The 17,219-nt window shown below is 38.3% G+C and overlaps 1 protein-coding gene across 1 annotated transcript in view; it reads right to left on the bottom strand.

The window, feature by feature from the left end:
* The window catches only part of TESK2 (testis associated actin remodelling kinase 2), an 80,404-nt gene that overhangs the window by 45,959 nt on the left and 17,226 nt on the right, over positions 1 to 17,219 (bottom strand). Inside the window, exons 3-4 of the mRNA XM_054072985.1 lie at positions 8,738 to 8,859; positions 174 to 222 (exon numbers count right to left, since the gene is read on the bottom strand). Of these exons, the coding sequence (XP_053928960.1) occupies positions 174 to 222; positions 8,738 to 8,859 (171 nt within the window). The remainder of the gene's footprint in view (positions 1 to 173; positions 223 to 8,737; positions 8,860 to 17,219) is intronic.

The following is a 17,219-nucleotide window of genomic DNA, read 5'->3' as shown; positions in this document are numbered from 1 at the left end:
ATGAAGTATAGCTCTGAGGTTTGATCCTGCAGTCCTCCCACTGCAAAATAAGCAACATGCGATTAACTCACGAGTAATCATAAAAGAAACTACCGCTCAAGGTGAAGAGCAGTTGCAGAATCTGGCTGGGGAACTGTTTCATATTGAGCATGGATATTATTAAATAGTCTTACCTCAGTAAGTGCGTGTAGTTGTCCTTGATGCACACAGACACCCATAAACCTAAAAGAAACAAGAAAAGAAAAGTGGTTTGGGCTTTTTTCCCCCCCCCTCTTTTCTTTTTTTCTTTAAAGAAACTAAGCTAATAGGAAGTAATGGATATGCCAAGAAAAAAAAAAGAAAAGGAAAAAAATAATTCAGCCTCACAGATACTGCATAACTCAAGGCTGATTATTTAAACATCTCAGCATAAACCAAAATCATGCGTCTGCACTACAACATAATCTGAATTGGCAGTTCCAGGAGAGAACAGGAGAGAGCTCAAACTCAAGATGGAAAATTACTAATTTTACTATAAACAAAGGCCAACATAATGATTTACGCAGAAAGGAACAGTCTCAGAGTTCTAAGGAAGTTTAAGCCAAGCAGTCTAGTGTTGGTCTACATAAACAGAAAATTACTTCCCTTTGCATTTTGCTGCTTAAGCATAAAGATGTTTCTTCCTATCCCATTCCTAACCACTCATAAACATGGAGGCACATACGTGCAGTAACTTCCCCTCCCCAGTCCTCTATTTCACAGAAGTTCCCCACACTGCACAAGGTTCAGAAAGGGATAGAGAACATGCCATACATTTAACATATAAGGAACAACTGAAAGCTCATTTTTACCACCATACAAGCTGAAATTAAAAGTGATAAAATGCAAATTAATATTCACCGTAAATATCTCCTGTGAGAAAGTTCTGTAAAACTTCAATTGCGTGCATGTCAGATCCCTCCCCGCACGGATAAAGTATTGGTTCTTTTCAGATTAACTAATTTTCAGTTCTATAATTTAGATTTTGTTCTCAACAAGTGAAAACACACTGTCATTTCCACAATGTTCAGAAATTTCTACTTTGCAAGCAACGGGTAGAAATGCACAATCTCATTAAATGTGATGGGGGAATCTTGTGGAGAACAATTTGAAGGAAAAGGACCTTTTATATCCTCAAATGTTTCCGAATTTAAAAACAAAACAATGCAAGACACATGTAGTACTAGTTCAGCTAAGCCGCTTTTGAAGAAATGAATGATCCTCACTGTTCTCTTCTTGTCTAACAGCTGACTGGTAAATTACAAGCAGCCAAAGAAAAATAATATAGATAAAGTCCTTTGCCTAAGCTGAGCTGTGGAAATCTCTTTATAAAGAAAGAGGAAGCAGGACTTGTACTTGAATGGCTATTTTGCCTATTCTCACCTCAAATAATATTCCTCAAATTTAATATGCAAATTTAATTTGGGAGACAGTGAAAAATCCATTCCTCTCGTTTAATGAGGAGCAGTAGAACATGACCAGGTATTCAGAGGAAAGGGAAGAAGGGTTCTTTTAGATGTCATCTACTCGAAACATTGCTGTTCCAGAGTTCCACTTCATGCAGCAATTGCATATGAACAGTTTTTCAAACAAGTTGACAAATTAAGCTTCCCGAGACTAAAAATCCAGGCTGCTCCAGCGCAGAAATCACTTTGTTCCTCAATGCATTTCAAAAGGCCTCACAGCTATCAGGCACGGTGTTAACAGCTTTATTCACAAGCAAAAAATGGGGAAAAAAATCCAAGATATCAGTTCCACTATTAGACAACTTTTGAAAATATTACTTTCCCCTTTATGAAACATGCTAATGACACAAGGTTAACCCAGTACTGCAGCGTTTTTACTCAACAAAAACTGAGGCTAAGTAATTAAAAATAATAATGTTTTCATCTATACACAATTTCTTCCTTTGTAAAGGTATATTACATTACTTTCAAATTAGGAATTCACTGTATTTGACTGAATTCTAAAACAGGAATGCAATTAAGAATTTATTAAAATCTTGGAAAAATATAATCTTTGGTCTCACCTTTGCCTAAAAGGAAAAACCCCACTGTCACCCAAAGACTGGCAGAACTTAGATTTTTCTGCCAACCTGTTTTGGTCAGGGGAAGTCTCAATGGAAACATAATCCGTTACCTTTGTGAACCTACACTTAAGGCAGAAAAACTACACTGTCTCAAGGTACCAAGAGTTAGAGGTCAAAACCTCTTCAATGTTTAAGGTTTCTGCTGGGAAATAGGCATACATTTCTAACTTTAAATCAGAAATTAAAACTAAAGCTCAAATTCATGATCTCATGGAAAAGAAAATGGACATAAAGATACGTTTATAAACCTCACATATTTAGAGTTTATTACCCAGGAAAAGAGAAACCTCATACACTGATAAAGACGGAATTAATGAGTTTACAAGCAACATACTGAACCCATTTAAACTTTGTGTCAAGAATCTCAGTTTTCAGAATCTGGAAAATAGATTTGATAGAGTAGACCTCTAGTGATCCAAGTTCCTGGAAAACTTCTTCATAGCTGCTGTATCAAGCAATAACAAGCTAAGTACTGCTACAAAATACTGTTGGAAAGCATTTGTTCTAAAAGATAATACGTGCAGCTGCTACCAGGAAATGCAATTACCAAGCAAGACTTAACATAAGATTTCAATTTCTGAGATTACCCAGATGAGATTCCAAGTTCTGTGGATAGGAAGCTGACATGCTGGCCCAGTACAGCTGAGAATATTCCTCTTGGCTAGACGCATTGTCTCCAGAGCCAAAACGTGCTTGTAGGTGAACTTCAGCAGAATGTCTTGTTAGCCAAAGGTTACACTTCCTATAACCATTCTAGTCGGAAGCATGGCTCAAATGAGCCAGTCCTCCACAAAACAGGAGACCTTTTGCAGATTTAAGGAAGTTTATTGTCAAGACAACGTATCTGGCCTTACCGGGAATGCTGAAGCATTTCCAAAATCATAACTAGCAGCTGGAAAAAGTTCCCCAGAAGCTACAAATATGAAGTCCACCCTAAATACAGCAGAGCACAGACCACAAAATGCTTTCTAATAAATGTCAGTGATGTTTAGATGTCGGGAGTCTCTCTTTCTGTAAACTAAGTTATTCCTCAGCCTGGAATACCTGCTGTCCTAGAGGAGAGCAAGAGAAGGTAATGTGGAAATTTCTTAGTCCATTACAGCAGTTACACAAACTGCTGTCAGTTCAGCGTTAGGGAGAAAATGCTGCAGAGAAAAGGGGAGACAAAGAATTGTAGCCTCCGTCTGCAATCTTTGCTTCCCTGTGATATACCAAGGAAAATGAATATCCAGATTGTACAGCCACTGTGGACATCTAGACATTACACACATGCTTCCCATTAAGAGAACTTCAATGGGACATGTTTGTGTTCTCTGGATAAACCTGGGACAGTTAACAGTCGAACAGAATAAATTGATCTCCTTTGAAATCTACTGCTTGTATGAGAAAACTCAGCAGTTTGATGATAACATTAAAAATAAGAAATAAGCAAAACACTCCAATGCAAAAGTCTCTCATATGAGCTCAGTAACAAAGAGAAGCAAAGTCAAAAGAGAGAGATTTATTTCACTGCAGTGGCTGTTATTGGAGAAGGAGAAGTGTGAGTAAGAATATTAAGTCTGCATTAAGACATTCCTTAATGTTTTAGGCACCATCCTAGATTAAAAACATATTTAAACATTTCCACACTTGCATTTTGATTCAAGACACGGAGGTAGGGCATTTCAGCTGTCTTCTCTGTAACATTCTACATAATGCACAAGCCTCTCTTCTGCTGTCTTGTGCTCAGCGTTTCTAAAATACTCCACCTTACACAAAGAGAAGTACAAGTATTCTCCTTTTCCATTAAGGCACTGTTCAATACAGGACAAAGGATATTAAAAGACAAAAGCCATCCTTCTCCCTATTGCAATAAAGTCAATCATAAGTAATTCCACAAAAAGAAAGGTTTGACAGGAGAAAACTGCACAAAAATACCCTGGTATTGTGTGCTAGATTTGTCTGAAAGGAGATAAAATAAGGTTTTCCTTGAAAGGAGTTAATGTAATAGGCATACTGCTTGCTTATTCGTGTGGGTCTGTGCACACGCAAGAAGGTGGATTTGATCAATGACTCGATCTGCCTGCACACTCACTGCCAAACACACAATACCTCCAAATGCTCCCATGAGAGCACTTAAAACATGAGCTACAGCTTTCTGCGTAGAGAATGTTTTAAATGAAGTTCCCAGGGTACAGATTAAATATAGAAATACTTTTTGATGCAAACATTAGTGATAAAGACTGAAATTCTATACCAAAAACAAAGATACACTAATTTAGGAGGCAGCACAAGAGACGGAGAACCTGTGTAAACACACCACTTCATTTGTGAAAATGAGAAAAACATACCTGTAAGACACTACCAGAATGAAAAGGTATCATGGTATCTCACGCTGCAGCCCTAGGGCTTCCAGCATAGGACAGAAAGATATATTTAGCCCTTTTTAGCCATATTTTCTTACTGTGATTTGGGTAAAAGCTCATGACTATGGCAGCACATCAGCATTTAGAGAAGCCGCAAAGCAGTGAAAAATATTTACAAGCCAGACCTTTTATAACCCTGGTACCAAACGTAAGCCAAACCTTGAACAGCACTGGGCTGTAAGTGGGACACAAGCTAATGAGTGAAGAAACACTCCAAACTTCAGTCTCCCTAACAAAGGCAATTACAGACTTCCCATGTATCAGCCAACCTGAATTAAAGTGGCTACAGTAAACATTGCATGGTGTAAACCAGAACCACAGGTCGCTTTTCCACTCCTGCTCTTATCATCTGTTTAGAGGGAAGACATGATGGAGCCGGCACAATCCACACCCACAGCAAGAAGTGTAGATCAGAGGCAGAAAAGCATTTTAGCCCTCCATGTTTAGTTTTTATGCAGGAGTGAGGGGGAGATAGATATGATATGAGATGGGTACGACGGCAGAAACAGAGCAGAGCACTTTGTGAACACCATTAGTCTGCTTTTGCCCTATCCATGCCTAAAATGTCCTTAAACTGATCCCTGGGAGGGGAACAATACATAGACAAAGACAGCAGATCTTTCATAGCAGATCTTTCATAGGTAGTTTCTTATGATCACCAGAGAGTGAGAGAACAAAAAGTTACTACATTAGTTAGTCTACTCTGCCTTTGGAATCATCTGCTAATTGAAATAGGAAGGAAGAGGGAAGGTGGAAAAAAAGAAAAACTTACTTTACCATCATGTCAACATAGCTGCAAGATCTGGAATCTTCTAGTCCAAAATATTTTTAATAGACAGATAAAAATACCTTTGCCAAAATAATACCTTTAATATAGGGCAATTTCTCATCTTCTTAATTGAAAATATACCAGAAAATATTTATATATATATATATTTTAGATGCATGTATCAATGCAATCAACAGCAAAAATACAGTAATAGTTGCAATAAAATGGTGACGTTAACTGTGTGCAAACTGGAACAGATACCTTGTAAAAAGTTGCTATGTCTTTTGGAGCTCTGGCAAAGGGATAGGTATTTTTAATCATTCAAAGGATAATAACGATTGTTGGCTATCAAACACACTAGGAAGAGGAATCTCTTCTCTTTTCCGTATCACTCAGTTCCTATAAACCAAGGAAGAGTTCTAGGGCAAAAACATTGATTCAGTTACAAATTTTAGAATGTTCAAGAACAGAACAATGCCCAGATTACAGAAGATTTTAGTATACTAGAATAAATGCATCACTGTTGAATCTGACATTCACTTCCTAAAGCATTGACTGAACTGCATGCCTTGAAATAGGCTGACAGCAGATTTTGGGTACTATAAAGCCAGTTATTTATCTAGTTTCATCTGATATCAAATGGCTTGTAAAATGAGTGCCTGCAGCCCTCTACCTGCTACCACTATCGCGCATGATCTCAACATTTCAGCCTATGAATCCACTTAGTATCCTTACTGACAAACAACAGATCAGCACTAAGGTAAGTAACTTGTTTACAGTTTACTAACAGTAGGTAGTCCTGGAGCTTACAGAAGATGAAGCTCCAATGCAGGTACTACATAAAATCAGAGTACACCTTCAAGGCATATAGAGGACATCCAGGGACCAATACTTAAACTTGATGCTATTGACAACACAGCTTACTTGGCAAAACAGAGGAAGAACGTCAAAGGACAGAAAAAAAGTGAAGTAAATAACAGCAAACTGAGGTAGCTCGTGGTCCCTGGAAAGGTGAAGTTATATATTAGAACCTCTTGGAAAAGGATCATTCCCTTTAAACACTAACGTAAGCTTAAAATATTCTAAAATAATCCCAGAAAACACTTCAGCAAGAACATGTTGTTGCAGGATATTTTACTAGCAACACCATGGCACTGTATTAGACAGACACAGGTAGGTAACATTTAAAAAGGGCCAAGTCATCTCCCAGATATAAAGGGACTGGAAACACTGCAGTAAGCAATTTTAAGCCAAAAAAAAGTGAAACATAACTAACACACAAAAATACTGTTATCTGCTACAGAAAGAAAAATAATAAATTTTACTGTGTATTAATCAATAGAAGAATAAACTAAGACTGAACAGTTTGCATTTTCTGTAAGAACATCTTTGCTGCCCAGCAAGAGTACTAACCTAATATGAAAGAAAAAGGCAGTATTTTGTACCAGAGAACCAATTCTTTGATGAAGTCTCAAATCAAGCCACGCATAAAGCAAGTCTTGCTTATTCTTCAAAACATATTATGCAAAGAGAAACCATTTCTATTTAAATATTCTTATGTAATTACTCCTAACTGCTTAGTTACACACACAGAAAAAACAGATTTCTCTATTAATCGCGTTTAATAATTGGGAGACCAAATGTAATTCCTTTTCTGCTTCATGCATAAATCAATACACTATTGTTCTTTCTGCAGGACCATCTGCACAACACCGACTTCAAATTATTCATAGGCTTTTGAGGCCAGAGGGGACCAGTATGTCATAGATATGATCTCTTAGACACCATAAGATGTTTTATTTTCAGCAATTGCTCAGAACTGAGCGCAATAATTTCTGTTCTCAACAACGCCTGTGCCACTCTGTTCAAGGGGAGGCAGGGTTACATTAACTTGCAATTGAATGCTTCTCGCCTGTCAAACTGTCAGTTTCCTACTTTCCCTCACCCCAGCCTAAACCAAATACTTTATTTTAGACCTGTAAAGCTAGATGCTTTTTAAAACAAAGATTTAGAAACCACAGAAAGTTGATAAAGAAACTGATAAAAAGTACTGACTTCATGATTCTGACAATGCCAATCCTAAGAAGTTATTCTTTCCACAAACCTTAAAAAAAAAAAAGCAGCTACATCAGAATGAAGGATCATACGCTGCTTAAGGATCTGAGGGAAAAAAACTGGTGAATAGATATAAGAAATAATAATCCCAAAACCAGAAAAGACAGATATCTGACATCATTCCAAAAACCAAACAAACAGAAGAGCCAGAGGAGATAATAGGAATTCAGCTCACCTTGGAGCGAACAGACTAAGACTTCAATCAGTGATAGATTACTACAATACTTGAATAAATACACCATGATAAAAGTCATACAGTTTAGTATGAGTAAAAACTTTAAAGTTCACATTCTTGGTTGTTGAATTTTTTTAAGGAAAAAAGTAATAGAAAATGGGAATGATTAATGACATATTCCCTACAGATAATTAAAAGCTTCCGCTATGTCTCCTCACAAATACCAAGTGAAACCAACAAAATAATATTGTTACCAATCAGTTGATGAAAACTGAGTCAGGATTTCAAGGACCAAAAAGGCTCGTTATAATGGATTTTAGAAATCAGTACCATGTATGTACTACTTAGCAGTCTGGTGAAGAAGAGGTAATAAAGTTACTTAAAGCTCACTTTGTCTCCAGAACTTTTCAGGAAAGGCTGTGCCGCCTGAGAATATCAAAATAACTGGTTCTCCTAAACTGCTGTTGCACTATTTGATGCACTGTCATCATGTCTTAAAACTTCTTAATGTTATGGCTTCAGCTGATTATGTTAATTGCTTGTCATATCATCATTAAAGAGAAATCAAGATCAAAAAGATGCAAGGAAAACCAAGACACACATTGAAACATTTTGGATTTGAATACAGTAATCTATTACAAAACAAGAACTATCTTTTCCCTTTCAAGATCAGATAATCAGACTAGTGCAACCTTAGCTTCTTTTCTTCCGTTCCTCTTATCCCACCTTGCAGCACTACGATAAGAAAATGCCAAAAACTAGAAAGCAGACCTAAAAACATGAGGAAGTTATGGTAGTTTGCATTGTTCATCTGCAAGATTAGTAACAATAGATTATTTGAATGGTGCTAAATCTGCAGTAATTTAAGTTCATGAAGAGAAGCCAAATTTCACTCTTTATAAATTTCTGATGAATCAGTAAAATGATATAATGTGAAATGTTTTCTCTGAAATATGTTACTCATCCCTGGTCAACTCCAGATACCAAAATCACGTGGATTTTCAATTTGTCTTTTCTTACTTCCCCCCTTCTTCCACTAAATCAGAAACTGATCTAAACACGTTCACAACAGATACAGCTATAATAACATTAAAAAAAAATTAGAAATAGAAAAGCTCTACTAAAGACAACTTAACTCTATATGATTCAGAAAAAAGCTAGTATACCTTAAGATGTTTGGATGTGAGAGCCTGTTCATAAGTTGAACCTCCTTCAGCATGTTTGCTCTGTTGCTGTTCAGAGTGTTCATCTTCAAAGCCATTACCTGGTCTGAAGTTCTGTGCCTTACCTACAGAACAGAAGCAAAAAATGGTAAAGGATATCAGCATATGACATGCAAGACTAAAAAAAGCAGTAACATTGTAGTACAACTTAGAAATCCTTCCTGACAAAGAACTTGGATCTGCACCAATTCCTGTAGTCTTTATCACAGGGATTACTTTCTATAAGCATACTACCCAAACATGAAAAGGCGATTTGCTCTTCTCTTATAACTGGTGATGACTAAAAGCTTAAGAAGTTGCAAAAAAAAAAAAAAAAAAAAAGTTTATCAGCTTCCTAGTACAAGTGAAAGAAGCCACTTATTTGCCTAGGGAGAGAAAGTAATCTACTTCAACACCTATGAAACTCAGCTTCATTCCACTGACATCACCAGCCATCGCAGTGGTTGATGTAATTGTTCCACAGAACGTGTTATGAGAGGATCTGCAGGTTATAGCTAAAGGACAGGTTTCGGAGGTACTCGATGTTTACTTCTGAATCAAGACCACAAACTACATTATACATTCAGAGGACTGAAAGCATCCATAGCAACCCCTGCTGCGAAGTAGAGAAGTTACTGGCCATGGTATCACCTAGGCTAGGATGCTAGCAGTGGCCTCAGTGTCTGCATTAAAAAGAGGATTTCTGTAGCAACTGTGCAAAACCAGCACACTATTCAGAAATACATGACTGTGGCCATTTCTGTCTTGATACTCTCAAATCAGCCCATCTGTCACTGCAAACAGGCCAATATTATGTAGATGTGCGCTACTGCTAGAAAAGGGCTGTCACAATAGCGAAAGGCTTGCCGGTCCTTCAAATTTCCTTGCAGTTGGGCATTCTCATATGAAGACCAGTAGCATTCATGGAAATGTGTTCCCATTATTTTCTTCCAATACCTGCAGCACAGAAAAGGGGTGCTTCTCACAGCACTGAACTACCACCATGGCAAATCCATTCATGTTTATGGAGATTAGTTTAGCATAGTTTAGCAAAGTCTGTGATGCAAGAATTCAAGACTTTCATCAGCTTTCTAATTTAAAAGAGAAATCTGTGTGATGATGCAGGTACAGACATTTTACACAATGACAGCTTGCCTCCTTTTATTCTGGGAAACAGAATATGTGAGTTACGGAAAGAACAGCTGAACTCATGATAAGCAGATGCAAGAAAACAGCTGGGTATGTTTTTTGGAGGCGAGGCTCACTGGTAGGTCTGAGGCAGCAAGTGATACCCATTTTCCAGTTCAGTTTGTACTCCATGTCTGCAAGAATAAGGGGAGTATTTCAGCTACACATTCTCATCTAGACACAAAGCACCATGCACTCAGCACAGGGACACACTGGGAGGAAAATGTGTCACATTTCAGATGTGTGCCTGGGTTAACACTTCCAAATTGCCTACTCCCATCCTAGCCTGAAGTATAAGGTAGCACTGGAAACATCGTAGTTAAGTGTGGTAAACAACATGAACGGACTGAGCGAGTAGAGAAATAGGCTCAGAGATGCATTTTCTCCTGCTCTGCCACCTGCCCACAAGCTTCTCAGCTGCCTCACCCACAATCCCCCAGTAATCCCAGTGCAAGAAGGATCAGAGAAAGGAGGTAGAGAAGGTTATAGACACCAGCATTGAGAGCAGAAATCAACAGCAAGTTCGTAAGCATGGGACTCCTCCTTTCAGTGGCAATACCGGCTTTAAAATAAAACTGGTCGAACTACAGCTTTAGTTATAACATTATAACAAGACAATCTAGAATCCTTCTGCACATAACCCGTCTTGCCTGTTTGTCATGCTTATCAGTTTTAAGCAGGACGATTGCATGTAAAGTCGATGGGGTTTATCGTTACTTGTCAGGTTTCTTGTGTCTATTGTGTGCTTTCATTAATTTTTAATTACACAGCTTTTGCATACCAGCCAATTTGAATGAACAAGCTATGCTGGACAGGTCAATGTCTATATATAGACTTCTAAAACAACTATATTTTACTTATACATTAGTTTTATCTGCAGTAATGCTTTGGCTTAGGAACGAAAAATATCAAAAATGCTTTCATAGACATAAAGGAAGATTTGTTCCCACAACGCAAATTTGAATTAAGAAAAAATGACAACTTGAAAGCTTTGAATAAATACACAGCAGTTGTGTCAGCCTCTGGGAGGAGGGTTAAGAATCCTGGGTGTTGTGGTGGAGTAATTTGGGGGTTGCAGGGAACAGGGAAGAATTTGAAGGAATTTAACTCCTACAGGCAGAGAGAAACTCTCAACAGAGCTTCTTCTGACATCAGGTTTCCACTAACACAATTCTCAAGGTCTGCCAACTGCGAATGAATAGAGGTACAAGGTGAGCAGGAACTGAGACAGAGTGTGGTCTTAAACAATATTTGTGTTCTCATTACATCTGCTAACTACCTCTTAATTTCCTGCCTATTTCTATAGTTCACACAGTTCTGCACCAAAATTTCAAGTCTTTTTGCCTCAACTCTGAGATAAAAGTAGAACCTACCATTGCACCTCCTCCCTTGTTCTTTGCGCCTTTTCCTTGTTCTGACTGCTCTTCTTGAGCTAGGAAAACCTCAGAAAAGAGGGTGGGCAGGTTTCAGGGCACTGTCCCCTGCATGCTTCCTGGATTTTCAGGTCTGACACACAAAAGGAAGTGGTTAGCAACTGCTTCTCAAAGGTCTGACTGTCCACATCCAGGGAAAATTGAGAGGCATTTGCAAAGACAGAATTTTTCATCCTCCACTTCGGAAGGATAATCTGGAGTCTTTTCACTCCTAACAGACTGAACAAGGTTTAGTGGCAAGGTCTGGGGGTTCTTCGCTTGCTCATTTTATAAAATCATTTTCCCCAGGCTTGGAAATAGCTCAGATTTCTAGCATATATGGCGTATTCTGTCCATATAACTGGTCACAGCACCCAACAGTGCACTATGTGCTTTGTTTCACTTAAAAGGACACTGTAAGGTAAGACCAGGGATTTCAGTTGAACTTCTATATATTGTTCTGATGTTGGAGGATGTATTCCTGCCAAATCTGATAGAACAGCAAGTTACCTAATCAAACCAAAGGTGGTGTGGGAAAACAGAGACTCTTACTCTCTTGCTAGCTTCCCTTTAAGCAAGGAGGATAACGCAGAACTGAAGCTGGGAGGGCATCTTCAAGAGGACAATACCCAATATTATGAGTGAAATCAAATACCAGTTTATATATTATGGAACACAATGCTAATCACTTGGAACGTACATAAAGCTAATTGTGTTCTCTCCTCTGAAGTACTGCTGGCAAACAGTATTTCCGTGGGAAGAACAGACTGCCAAGAGGGAACAGACAAGACTACATAGAAGGAGCTATCAGTTACGCTACCCCCTGTGCCTACTTACCTGTCAATCAAACCCTAGACAAAATTTGGGTCTATTTTGGCATCTCTTGCCAAAACCCTGCCAAACAGTTTAGTTTTAACCCTTCATCTCCTTTCAGGCCACCTCTGTGCACTGAAAGCATGGAAGTGATGTTTCAACCACCTGACTGCTCCAGAGGGAAAACAAGTAAATATTTTGGAAATATTGTTGATCTTATTTAATATTTGTTTACAAGGCAGTTCGCCCTGGGCACATCCCTGAATACTCAACATAAGCAGGGATTCACTCGTGCAATTCAAAACTTTCATTGATGCAACTTAGCAGATCGCTGTAAAGCTTTTAAAGCTGTTGACATTATTATTAATTAGGGTTGCTTGCATATCAGAGCAAGTAACCTTTCAAAGATGTCTGGATGATCTTGTCTCTGCTTAGAAATATTCTAACAATCCCACAGCTGCTTTCCCATGCTGCTTTGCACGAGCTTCTGGCTTCTCAGTCTGCTTACCTATATGTCTCCATCTCTGAGGTCACAGTAACCAGATATTGCTTCTCTGTTTTATTGTTGGCAGGCAGTTAAACCGTCCCTTTGCACTCTGATTCTTCTAGGATCAAAGTACTTTGAAGGTACTTTGACGTGGCTACAGCCAGCTGCACAGCCTGCCTGCCCACTGTGTCTCCAAACCTGTTCTGATCTTCTTTAGAAGAAGGTGAGAAGTAGAGGAAGTATACACATGTGTGTGTGTGCATATATATATATCTATCTCCAGGTACAGATATAGTAATATATTTGAGGGAAAACTCCTAATAGTGACTGAGCAGGGCTCACATTCAACAGAACTAGTTGCTATAAAAATCCTGCACTGAGCTCACATGAGGAATATCCTGTGAAAACTAGTGTTTTCACTTTTCAGCATGCTGCTTAGCTACAATTTTTTTTATTACTAAAAACCAAATAGAACTTAAATAATTATTTTCTAGTTACATGGATATGGCACAGCTTTCTGAAAATCCAAGGCTTTATATTCTTTCCACATTTTGCCTGGACTGAAGGGGGCAGAATATTTAAGCAACAGCTGAAACCTAGCCTCATTTCATCTTTCACAAAGCCTTCTTGACCTTTACTATTAACTGTCCCTTTCCAGGTGTCCTTGGAATGAGCATCTGAAGAACATTTCCTAATATTGATGTTACAAATCTGCCAATATAACTTCCAGTTTTGCACCTAGTCTTTCACTGCATTTTCATTATTTTCCAACAATATAACAATGAGTTGGAAGTATTTTGTCACTGTTCTCTTCCAAAACTGCAATTAATTGTTTTCCAGTTTTTCCTTACCTTTCTCTCTTTTGGCATCCAGCCTCAATGCTTAATTATATTTCCAGACCTTATATAGTTTAACTAAAATGATGCTGCCTCCTCCTTCTCTAGGACCTGCACCAAGTTTTTCTTTTAAACACCTCAATATTCATCTGGCCATTTCACCTGCACCTTCCCTGTCAAATATCCAAAGCGCCACTTTAAAAGCAGCCCTCTCTAGTCCAAACAGATAGCCTTCCCTGAGTTTGCTTCTCATTGCTGAGCTCGCTGTATTATCCACAAAAATACTGCACATATTTTCACTTATACTGGCTCACCAACCTTATACTCACTAATTCAAATGTATCCTCCAGTCAGTCTGCAGCCTTCACGTTAGTGACATACATGGCAAAGGTCCAGTGACGTTTTATTTATTTATGCCACCTTTTATCAACCTCTTTTCTCTAAATGTCTTCATCTGATTTGCAAGTATTTTCTCTTGTGATGACATGAGACGAAGACATTACCACAGTCAGCCCTCTATGGTGTTTGTACTTACTACACTACACAGTATGACTATGTTCGATTGAAGAAAGCTCCCTTTAATTGAGAAGACAAACCTGTTCTTCAGCTCAGATCACACTGTAAAACTGGAATCTCAGATGTTTTTCTAAGCTTTAAAATGTACCCATAGTCAGATATTCATAGTAGTGATGCTTATATCAAGTAAAAAAAAAAAAAGCTCACGTTACTAGGAAAATCTGCAGTGACAAATAGAAGCTTGAAGAAATACATCAATCCAGGTAACATTAAGCAGTTACATTGATGCTAGGGAGTCAGATTGGGTTGTGGTTGTTTTCATAGTTGCATATGTCACTACACACTAACTTCTTGTAGTGAAGAAGCCTGCCAAGTGTAACAAAACTTTGCCAAACAAAACTAGTCACCACATGTTACAAGAGCTTTAGCACAGGTTCAGAAGATGTACAGAAAACAGGCACAAACCAAAACCTCAAAGGTTCAGAAGATGTACAGAAAACAGGCACAAACCAAAACTGTAACTCCATTAATTTCTACTACTAAAAACAATTGTGAGAAATAGACAGAAAAGTTGGAGCCTTTACCATTTTCCCTTCAGTACGAAGGCTTGGTATTGGTCATCAAACCAAGATCCTACTTCAATAACTGCCGTAACTTCTAGCATCACCAGTTCAGCAAAGTATTAAGTTCAATTATTACAGCATATTCCACACCAACAGTCAAACAAGTTCTCCTTTTTTTTTTTTTACCAAACTAAAGCAAATGTATAATTGGTGAGACAGCAGTACTCTTGATAGTTTGTAAATCCATTTGTGTGTGCCAAAATTCCCTCAATTTTTCTTTTGTATTTTTACTTCACTGCCCACTGTAATGTAGAACCAGAGCCCAAAATACAGCATTCATTTATTTTAAACAAACCATTTATTGAGAGGAAACTGCATGTATCTCTCTGTCGTTAACTTGATTTCAATCAAATCTTAAAGACAAACAGAGACTACAGTCTTATTTTGAGAAAAAGCACAAATTAATCAGAGGACTATTGTTCCACAGTTTGAGATGAGATATAAACAGGCACAGCCTGGGTGGGGAAGCTGACTGATTTTGTAGCCAGTTCAGCAGAACATAACCATATAAATTCCCCTTTGCAATCCAAGAGAAGGAACATGGACCCACCTCTTAAGTATTAGGCAATAAAATGCAGAGGAGCATTGTTATGTTATACCACTGCTTCAGTACACAGCTCAAGCATGTACTTTATACATGAGCCTAATGTTATAGTCTGGAAAGGAAAAGAAATATTGAGTTTGAAGTACTGCACTGGGAGCTTCTTCTTTTTTTAATGTTAGCTACGATCAGCTCATTGAACAGCTCTGGGCACGCTACTTTGATTCTCTCTTTAATTGCACCTATAAAATGGAAGCAATATTGCTAACTACCTGCCAGGGAAACTGGAATTTTGATATCTACAAATGGCTATTGTAACATACAAGATAATACACACCCAGATGCACTGTGTCCTCATTTACCTATTTGGTTAAATATTTCCCATGTTCCTATGGATTTATCTTGTGTGAAAAATGGTGGTATTTACACAATCTACAGATGCTGTTGAAGCAAAAGCACTTCAAGCTGAGTTTTCCTAAAATATAATTGCACCTTCATTCTTTTACAGTATATTAACAGTTTGTTACAGAGCACACAGTCCCCTAACTCTAACGATGACATCATCACTACTATTCAAACACATTTTGGGGGTTTGTTTTCAAAATCTGTATGGAAACCTTGAGAGAAAGCTTTATTCTGGGCAGAAATAATTTCCTTATCTTTCCTTTATAAATCTTTCGAATAAATGCCACCATGCATGAGTAAGGACATTGGTCTCACATTTCAGAACAGAGCCTGCTGACAAGTAACTATTGCTACTATAATCACAATTGCAGCACTAGGACTTGACTACAATAGCAAATAAGATGACAGCAGGAAGCATTATGGAGCTACATTTTCCTTATTGAGGATATTGATTATGGTTTTATATTTTGTTATATTTAACAAATTTCAGGCTATAGCCAAAGACAAAAGTTCCAAATCCATTCTTGTTATATAGACCATTCTTAAGAAGAGCAGTTTCCTGAATAAATTCTACTAGCAAAAAAAGTATCTAATTAAACATACCATGAAGTTCCTTATGTGCCTTCTCATTGTCAGTTAAGGTTGGGAAGCACAAGGATTGGATTTGCAGGACTTAACTGCAGGCAGCTGATGTGGAAGTTACAAATTGTCATTAGTGCCTCAGTGTTAGACATATCGTCAGCTATGGATTAGTTAACAAAGCAACGCTGTCTCACTATCGATCACTCCAGCTATGTTTCATAGCTCTGTCCTATCCTCAACCCTTCATCCAACAAGACCACGTAAACAGAAGGCCCCACCCTTGGGGAGCAGTGCCTGCTACTGCTGCCCAGCACAAAGGGCTATTCCCACTACCCCAATGCGCTCTCAGGCTGTGACAAGCACAGCAAGATTGGATCAGGGGCCCTGGCGACTCCCACAGAGGAAGCTGACAAGGACAGGAGAAAGGAGTCCCTACAGTCTGGATATGGTCTCAGCAGCTACTGTGAACAGGACATCTCAGATGACTTGCATCCAGAATTCCTAACAACTCGAGAAGTAAAGACTAAAAGAAGCCGTATCATGCAGGTTTTAGAGTGCCTTTCTCTAATCATGACCAATGTCTACTAAGAGGCTATGAAGCATTCCCTACAGATCTAATACTGTAAACAACATATCTGGTCTGTTACTGCCATCAATAACAGTTTGCATTTTCATTTTTAGATTTCATACCAGTCAGCGATACCATCACACACATTCTCCAGGCACAGGCAGTGAAATCCATCAACACAATACATTTAACTTCCCTCCTCCCTACAAAACCAGTAAATAAGTGTTCGGAGAGGTGTGTCACAATGATCTTAAGTGATGCCCTCTTGTTTTCCAGATGCAGTGGTGTTAACACTGGACATATACCAATGCAGTTATTTGAAGAACAGTAAATCAGCACCTGTCTCTCAGTATCAGCAATGAATGGGCTTACACAAATGTGCATGTTTGCCAGCTGGCAAAACACGGACAATCCCAGAGCTGCTAACCCAGCACATCCCCATCCAGAACAGAAAACGAAACAGATCATTTAACTG

The sequence above is a fragment of the Cuculus canorus genome, chromosome 8, assembly GCF_017976375.1.
Source record: "Cuculus canorus isolate bCucCan1 chromosome 8, bCucCan1.pri, whole genome shotgun sequence".
NCBI classification, from domain to species: Eukaryota; Metazoa; Chordata; class Aves; order Cuculiformes; family Cuculidae; genus Cuculus; species Cuculus canorus.
Note: the sequence above shows the minus strand (reverse complement) of the source record. Positions and strands in the feature narration are given on the sequence as shown.